Source organism: Solanum pennellii, chromosome 8, assembly GCF_001406875.1.
Source record: "Solanum pennellii chromosome 8, SPENNV200".
NCBI lineage: Eukaryota > Viridiplantae > Streptophyta > Magnoliopsida > Solanales > Solanaceae > Solanum > Solanum pennellii.
Window position 1 is genome coordinate 638,022 of NC_028644.1, and position 9,911 is coordinate 647,932.

Consider the following 9,911-nt stretch of genomic DNA (forward strand, 5'->3'; position numbering starts at 1 on the left):
TTTCAATATGTGTGTCCACCAAAACGTCTATGCCTTTGTTGAAAGTTCATTATTGCCTCTTTAAGATCTTTCTCTCCAAAATCAGGAAACAATGTGTTGGTGAAGTAAAATTCAGTATAAGCCAATTGCCACAACAAAAAGTTACTAACTCTTTGTTCACCTCCTGTCCTTATAAGTAAATCAGGATTTGGACACTTACTTTCAAGTTCTTGTTCAAATAAACTCTTGTTGATATCTTCTACATCTAATAAACCATTCATTGCTTTATTAACAATGCTTTTTGTTGCTTGCAAAATGTCATAATATCCACCATAGTTTAGTGCAATCACAAGGTGAAGTCCTTTGTTTCCCTTTGTAGTCTCTTCTGTTAATTCTATGCATTTTTGTAATGTCATTGGAAGGTTGGATTTACAACCAATAACAGACACTCGCACTCCAAACCTATTGATAAAAGGCAAGGGAAAAATTAAAACAGTGGTATATATTTATATTTGAAAATAGTTTAATTCTTTTGATAATATAGATCATATTCAAGTTAATAGTTTGCTATATAAATGTCTTTGTCATCAATAATATGATCCAGAAATGTCTATTATTTTTTAATGGGTCAAAAATATCCTTTTCCTAGTAAATATAGTACTATTTTTTTTTCTTATAAAACACATTTTGTCCCTAATAAAAACTTCACATTTAAAGAACATTATCCTTGTTATTTTCTTTTAGATTTAATTCAACTAAGAAATAAGTATATGTACCTTTTGATAATATAGATCATAGTAACCTCATCAATAATTTCATTTCAATAATAATAATAATAATAATAATAATAATAAATCTAACAAAATTAAACGTATTTTTATTTTTAATTCTTTTTTCGAATTGTAAGGATAAATATTTGCTAATAAAAAAATTATTAGGAAAAGAATGTGATTAAAAGAAATAAGATAATACATTTATTTGAGAAAATTACATTTTTCGACACATTAAGCAATATAAGGGGCGATTTGGATCAATTATTGACAACAAGAACATTTTTAGATCAAACTATTACTAAAAACATTTATATTTAATTTTACATTGTTCAAGGACATTTTAAATAATTCTCTTTTTTTTTAAAGAATAAAATAAAATCTCTAGAAGTCTATCGATTCCAGCCAAAAAAAAATAATAATAAAAGAAACAACCTCAAGGGGTTCACATAATTTTAACAAAATAAATATATTTTTTAATAAAATACATATACACAATATCATTATCCTTTAATGACATTCCTATATTTTATTCAAAAAATTCAGTACCTCGAAAATGCGTCGAAGAATTCTTCAAATAGTTGCATCAACAAATCTACCTCCTCCTGCTCCAAAAACAAATAGTTATATATGGAGTCCGGAGCCTAAATGGTGAAAAATGTTAATAAAAATTCTAAAACAGTATATAAAATTTTAAAAGTCAAATTTAACAAATCGCTGCTATAGCAGCGATTTTGCTTTTTCTAGCGGACAAAATCACTACTTCGTGAGCGATTTTGCCGTTTTGATTAAAAAGAAATTTCATATACCGTTTTAAAATTTTTGTTAACATTATTCATCCTTTAGGCTCCGAACTCGTTATATATGCTTGAACAAAAGAAAAATATATAAATTCTATAAATTGTATTCATTCGTTTCAATTTATTTGTCCCACTTTCTGTTTTAGATCCGTTGGAGATTTGCTTGGTTGTTGATCAAGAAAAAAAAGACATGAGAGTCTTTGGGCATTGCATTTCAAAAGGAATGATTTTTTTTCTCTTTTAACAAATCATTAATTTCAATTTTTTATCGTACATGTTTAAGATTATAAGATTAATAGATATTTTTAATATATTTAACATATCTTTAATTTAAAATTCTACAAAATAATATTTAAAAATCTTCATTACTTCTTTGAACTTCATGTCAAATTAAAACAGAACAAACTAATTAAATTAGTGAATATACTCTAATGACAAAACACGTACCTTGGATCTTTTCCAATTTTCAGTAGAAAAGGCAAAAGCAGTGATAATTTGTATTCCCAATTTAGAAGAAATATCACAAATCTCTTTTAATTTTGGAATAATAAGTTTGTGACCTTCATATACTTCTAAACCCTTAGCCTTTGCCCATCTCCTATTACCATCCATTATCAAAGCAATGTGTTTAGGTATAAGCTCTTCATGAAGCTCGAGATCATCATTATCATCATTATCATTATCATAGCAAAGCTTTTCAGTTTGTAAGCTGAATGAGCTTGAAATCTTGTTGAGTCTACAAGCAGACACTGTCAAAGGCAGATTCAGAATTTGAAGTTGTTTATCATGAGTTCCTACAATAATATTACATTAATTTATAATATTTACCATTTACAATAGTAAATAGTAAAAAAAAATTATAGGGTATACGTATACAAGGTATGAACAAAAACTACTAGATAGAACTCGTAACTAATTAACCTTTGAATTCACCCATGGTTATTGATGTATTTCGCCGTAAAATAAGAGATGGTGATGATGATTTCTGGGATTTTAGACCTAAAGAGCTCTTTGATGGGATGAGGTGCTGGAATACTAATGAAGAGTTCATGATTTATTACTTTGCTTTAGTTTCTAGTGAAGTGAAACAAGGGAGGGGTAGTGTTTAAATAGTGTAAAACATGTTTCACCAATTCAATTTTATAATATTATAACCCTACTTACCTTTAAAGGGTGTGATGGTAGTTGATATTCATGTACTATTTGATTAAAAGTTTTAAGTTCAAGTGTTCATGATATGAAGAATTTTCCCAATATTTGAACCAAATAAAAGTTTATTTGGGAGTAGATCTATTAACACACTATTTGTTCAACAAAGCGGTCATCCATTTTATTATTTTTTTTTTAAAAAAAAAACTATTTGATTTTAATATATCATTTGCTATAAGTGGTTAATTATGATATGACCATGTCATTAATTAAAGAGATAATTGTACAGAATAGTAAATTAATAATCTAAAATAAATGGAGTAGCTATCGTTTGATTTAATTGTGCCTCATACCAAACGTTTGTCAGTCGTCTCTCTCCCTGAACTCTCGCTCGTCACTCCCCCTCTGCTCGCCTCTCTCGTTTATACAACAGAAGTGTATAAATTAGGTTTTTGTTTTGTATAAAGCGAGAAAAAATTGTATATACACATGCAAAAACATATATCTTCGTGCTATACACTTAATTATACATTATACAAACATTTTACTTCGATTTCAATTATATACAAATGCAAATTTTATACAGATATTGCAGCGAAATAGGCCAGCGAATTATACAATTGCAGCGAAATACAATTTTCTCTCGCTTTATACAATTAAAGTGTATAAATTGTGTTTCTGTTTAGTAGAAAGCGAGAGAAAATTGTATATACACATGCAAAAACATATATGTTGTTCTTATACACTTATAATTATACAATATACAAATATTTTACTTCGATTCAATTGTATACAAATGCAAATTTTATACCGATGTTGCAGCGAAATAGGCCAGCGAATTATACAATTGCAGCGAATTGTATATGTATAGCGAACTATATATTTATATGTTTGCTATGGAGCGCAATTATGCAAATTTTATTATAGCATACAAATATATATATATATTTTTTGCTATTAACAAAAGTTGTCCTTAATTAAATAAATCAAAATATTAAATCTATCTAATTTTTTTTTTAAAAAAAACAATATATTACAAGTCACAACTGTGTTCCTTAATAGTATTAAAAGAAATAGTTCAATTAAAAATCCTAATATATTAGGATTATTTTACATTAAATTAATATGTATTCTCTCTATCCCTAATTACTTGTCTACTTTGAATTGACACACGTATTAAGAAAATAATTAATGACATAGTGAGTTTATCAATTTATTCCTATTAATTATGAAGCCGATGAAAAATTCTACATTTTTTCAAAGTAATTAGTCATTTAATTGAGAATATAATAAATAAAAAAAATTATTCTTTCTTGATTTGTCAAAATAGACAAATAATTAAAAATAACTATAGAAGAAAAAAAAGAACAAATAATTAAAGACGAAACAAGTATTATTTTATCTTTGTATTTATCGTATTTAGAGAGTAAACAAGATGTGTGCTTTAATTTTCCTTTTCGAGAAGAACTAATAATAAATACAACTAATTATCTTAGTACATTTTAGGAAATTGTTTAGAGCATATCTTTCAATTTTCCACCTTAATTATTTCTTCACATTTTAGGAAATTGCTTAGGTCACAGGTAATTATCGATAACTAAAAAAACAAAAATGAACAAGTAATTAGCGACAGAGAGTAAATTATTTTATTTAAAATGACTAAACTTACTTTTATAAGAATGTACTATTAGACACAGGTGTTTATGCTAGCACGCGTTTAATATTTATTATTTTTTATTTTAATTTATGTAATATAGATAAAATTTAGAGAGTTAATTAAATTTTAATATAATTTTTAGATATTTTAAGTTCTTAATTACATTTTGTTTGTGCAAATTTAATATGAATAAGTCTATTTAGATGTTCATGACTAGAGTATTTTTCGTCATCGATCATTGATTTTTTACTCAAAGTAATTACAGGATATACAAAAAAATACTACGGACATTCAAAATAATAAACTTATAACTAAAGAACGTAAATTTAAAACTAGAATTGATAGCTAAATTGGGTTCCATCTTTAAAAATATTATACACTAATTAAATGAAAATAAAACATACGAAAATAATTTTAATTTTTTTAAAACACGCCGAAGCAAGCACGCCGACCAAGACCTACTGACTCATATATAATAAGAGAACATTTTTCCTAGAGGGGAATATATTTTTTTACTATTGATTCCCGTGGGAGACAACATAGATGAGCGAAAAATCATTTTTATCGTAATAATGTGAAGATTAAGAAGATTTGAGTCCCTAAATAATAATTTAATACTAATTTTGGTAAGCGACACGTATAAAAATTTTTATCTTGATTTATCGAAAGATGAATAAAATATATGAAATAAGAAACCATTAAAGTGCAAAAATACCCCTTATATCAATACTGACAGAGGCAAAACCAGAATTTTAAATAAGGAGTTTAAAATCTGAAGAATAGACATACAAAATAGCTGAAAGGAGATCGATACTTAATATATACATAAAAAATTATTTTTTTCATGACAAAACTTACTGTATAAGAAGGTAATAAACATATTTTCCCAGAGAAAGATACTTTTTTTGCTATGGATTTTCTTGGAAGACAACATAGATAAGGGAAAAATTATTTGTATAGTACTAATTTCAAAGACTAAGAAGATTTAAATATTTAATACTAATTCTTGACGTTGACACAATTAATAATTTATATTAATTTATAAATAAAATAATAAAATAAAATTATTAAATGACAAAAATACCCTTTACATTAATGCTTATTGTGGGGAAGCGACTAAAAATATTTATTTCACAATGAAAATAAAGAATTTCTTCAATCTCACTTGTTTAATTTCTACTCTTCATAAATTTATTTTTCTTTCTTTTTTTTTTCACCTCCTTCTAATTATAAAATGATACTCCTAATATGTTTTAATATTTTAAGAATATTTTTATTTTTTATTTAATTTATTTCGATTAATTAGATTTTTTATAGAAAACTGAATACTCCGAAAGTTGAGAAAATTTAACTAAAAAGAAATATTCTAAACATAATACAAGAATTATTATTTCAAAATATTGCCTCTTATTCTATTTATTTCACCATCATAAGCATTATATTAAAATTACCTAAATGAATTTGAGTTCGATCAGTTCAGTCTTAAAATCTATTAAATATTATTCCTTTTATAGATTCTTTAATGGGTTTTAGTTATATAAATATGTGTCGTTTAATTAATGTTATACTTATATATATGCCAATTATCTTATTTTATTTTAACTAAAATGACTAAACTTACTCTTGTAAGAATGTATATTTTTCCTAGATGATCCTTTTTAAGGGCACAGCTAAACAGGAGCAGAGCTACAATGGTGTCAGGATATCCGCTTTGTCGAAAAATTATATTGTATATATAAATAAAATGATATTTTAAAAGACTATTTAATGTATTTTGGACACCATAAACCCAACAAGCATGTATAGCTGCTATGGGAGCTGAAAATCGCAAGTTCGATCCTCATTAATAAATAATATTTTAATAATCTATTATTACAAATAACTAAAATTTAATATTATTTTATAAAATAATCCTCAATTAGATACAACTTGAAAATTTAAGATAAATAATACTTTAATAAGCTATTATTACAAATAACTAAATTTAATATTAATTGATAAAATAATCCTTAATTAGATAGAACTTGAAAATTTAAGAAAAAAAAATTAAAAATTTTAGAAGCCAAAACTGTAATTGATTTGACCTTTATTAAAAAATAAATAAAATTTACCTTTTTAAAATTTAATTTAAGTTAATAAATAACCCTGAAATTTTATATAAAACAACTAAAAGCAAGAAAGACTTTAGACAGAATTCTTTTTAAAGAACATATTTGATTGTACTCTTTATTTTACATGTCTCGTTGTTACTGTCATCGTCGCTCGAAGCATAAAAATGATATTATTCTAACTTGAATTTTCTCTTTTTTCTTTTTTTTTTCCTTCTGTCCGATCATATTATATTAAACTAAATATATACATTAAACTTAAGTATTATATAGTTTAATTAGAATTCTTTTTGTATATTTGTTTATAAAAGAAATTTAATTATTAATACTATGTAGTTTGATTTTAAAATTCTTTTTATACCCATTCATCATTTTTTTAGTTAATGTAATTTTTGAACACCCTTCGACAAATTTCCGGCTACGCTATTGCTGCTAAATGGCCTGAAAATTGATGAGAAATTTTAAAAGTCTAATTTCTTTTATTTTTTAATTAAAAAGTATTAAAATTAAAATAGAAAATATTCAAAAAAACGAAAATATTATAGTGTGAAATATGTTACTAATTTTACCATTTTGATCGAATTCTGGTGAAAAGGATTTTTCCTTTTTTAACTATGGATTCCCGTGGGAGACAACCTAGATAAGAGAGAATATTTTTGTAACAGTAATGTGAAGATTAAGATTATTTGAGTCCCTAAGTAATAAATTAATACTAATTTTGGACGCGGGTGAGCATAGTTAATTAATTCATCTTTGATTTATCAAAAAGATGAACAAAATAAAAATCATTAAAAATGGCAAAAATATGTTAACGATGACGATGCATGTGCTTATCACCATCCAAATCTAGGAGGTGTACGATCACTTATTCTAATATCTAGATAAGAGAATATTTACCATCAAATTTAGGGCAATGCAGAAATTAATTAAATATAAGAAAGCGTACGATCACTTATTCTAATATCTAGATAAGAGAATCTTTACCATCAAATTTAGGGCAATGCGAAAATTAATTAAATATAAAAAAACGTACAATACTTATTCTAATATCTAAATAAGAGAATCTTTACCATCAAATTTAGGGCAATACGAAAATTAATTAAATATAAGAAAGCTTTTTAATAATTGAAGTAGTCATGAAAACTCAAGATTATGGATCATCTTTGTACAATTAATTGAAAAATCCTTCCAAGAAACTAGTCTAAATACGTGCAGGAGCTACTAAGAAAATATATTGTATAAAGAAAATACGATACATTTCCCACCATAACAAAAGAGAGTAGAAACTGGGAGATCATTATCGTCTTCAACTATGAAATACTCTTGAATATAATCTTACAAACAAACTATGCCAAATAATATAACAAAAATAGTATCAGTACAGACAACACATATCGATCAACTTGAACCCACCACGTAATAGCATGCAAAATAACCAAGGTAGCAGGAATGTGGATATAAAATTTGAGCACTGATCCATCCATTCACCACCCTCATTACAAGTATCATTATCTTGACTTTCGATACAACCTATATCCTTCTGCTGTCAACTCCATTCACATCAAATAACCTAATCCTTCTATCACATAGTATATTCCCTAATGATACTTGTATGATGATAAATGATTCCATCTAGAATAAAATAAAATTTTAAAAATTACATTACTAAAAATAAAAAAGTATCACCACTACTATTATCACCCGCAAGTTCAGATGAATTTCACATTTTAAAATTTATGATTTTGAACATGTTATAATATTTGGGTAGTTATAAAACAAGGTAAAAAAAAATGAGAATGGCTAACGTTCATATAAGAAAATCATCCATTCTTTTATTGCTATTGTAAATATTGAAATTTTGTGGAACTCTACACGACGTGTTCAATTTGAGTTGGGACTCTACAAATTGTGATCAACTCAAATTAGGATTCTTGGAGGCTACTCAACCCTAAATCCTAATTTATGCCCATATAAAGGGTACTAAATTCTCTTAAAAGGTATCTCGAAAATTTCATAAAGAGATCAAGATCTCGAATACTCCACAAATTGATGGATTATTCATAAAGACAGGTCAAATCTAAATCATCCTAGTTCGAAAAATACGCCACTAGCGGCCCTCGAATCATGGATAAATCCTAAGAGAGTAGAATCAAGAGATCAACAGAATTGTACCTGCTATGTTGATGAATAAAATCATGTTTCTTCAGATTTTTTTATTTGTATTGTTTATTTTCCATATGTTTAAAATTTGTTGCAAACAGCTATATATTAATTGCTAATTGTTCATGAGATATTTATTGATTATGTATGCAAAATTGTTCATTGATATCCTAATGTTATCATTGGATCCCTGTGGGTAATTAGTTGAGAGATGTCCATGTGCACATATTTTGTATGTGTAGGTTATTAATTATTGATGTAGTTGGTCTTTAAGTTTCTCTTACTTTTAAAGTTTTTTGTGTTGTTTGAGAACAAACAAAAAGATTCCAAAGAGGGTGTTGATGCATGTGTTGTCATTCCACTATACAATTGACGCTTTTATTTTAATTTTTAACTTTAACTATAAGTAAATGTAAGTTGTTCAGAAACTTTTTTAAAATTTGAATCGTTTTTACGTCTTCATGATTGCAATGTCACATGAAACTTACTAATTCTTTGTTTAGTCACATGCATATATATTGTGTATATTCATGATTCCTTCTTTTTTAACTTTTTCATATTTTTTTTTAGTTGGCTTTAATTTGGCTCAAATATTTCAATAGGCGGAATGATTTAGGAGACTCGTGTACTTGACTCTATTTGTCAGTTGAATCCTTCTACTCATTACTTTGTTAAATAAACTCTTAAACTCGATAAAACTCTATTTTCTAAACTCCTCTCACCATTGGCCGAGCTTATGTGGTATTAAAATAACTGAGTTAGATAAATGTGTGACCGCATGCACTTTAAAGCAAGTGAATGCGGTATTTTTATTTTAAAATTATTAAAATTATAAGACAAAATAATAATAATAATAATTTTTTAAAAAAAGTCCCAAACCCTTGCTTCTTCAGCCCACCTCACCTCACCCCACCCCTGTTCTCTGTTCTTCTTCCCCATCCTTTTTCTCTTCTTCATCAGCCCCATATTTACATCTCGCCCTTATCCCTTTTCTATTCTTTTTCGTTAACGTACATCCATTGTCATAATCATCAAATATAAAATTAAAGAAAGTTTTTGCAAGAACATATCATGAACTATTTTTATAAATTTAAGATCTATTGCTTGAATTTACTCATAAATAACTTTTTTCCAACTTGAAGTTTTTATTTATTTTTTTTAAATCTAAATGGAACCTAAAACATGTATGTGCAAGAGCTAATTGCAATTTATTATGTTTTATGATTGAAAAAACTTAAGAGAAAAAATATGAAAATGATGTGTTTTTTTGGAGGGAGGGGGGGGGGGG

General features: G+C 26.2%; 1 protein-coding gene across 1 annotated transcript; it reads right to left on the reverse strand.

Annotated features, from left to right (window-relative positions):
* LOC107028885 (dimethylallylcistransferase, chloroplastic) lies at nt 1–2,600 on the reverse strand. The gene is made up of 4 exons (XM_015230126.2): nt 2,471–2,600; nt 1,997–2,343; nt 1,299–1,354; nt 1–441 (listed from the first exon to the last, which is right to left on the reverse strand). Exons 1-4 carry the CDS (start codon nt 2,598–2,600, stop codon nt 3–5), a joined length of 972 nt encoding a protein of 323 aa, XP_015085612.1. The 3' UTR covers nt 1–2.
* Between the last annotated feature and the right edge of the window lie 7,311 nt (nt 2,601–9,911).

Coding starts and splice junctions, on each gene's coding strand:
- LOC107028885 (XM_015230126.2), bottom strand. CDS start 2,600: ATGAACTCTTCATTAGTATTCCAGCACCTCATCCCATCAAAGAGCTCT. Junction 1,355..1,996: donor AAAATTGGAAAAGATCCAAG/GTACGTGTTTTG, acceptor TTTTTGGAGCAG/GAGGAGGTAGATTTGTTGAT. Junction 442..1,298: donor TTCTTCGACGCATTTTCGAG/GTACTGAATTTT, acceptor TTTTATCAATAG/GTTTGGAGTGCGAGTGTCTG.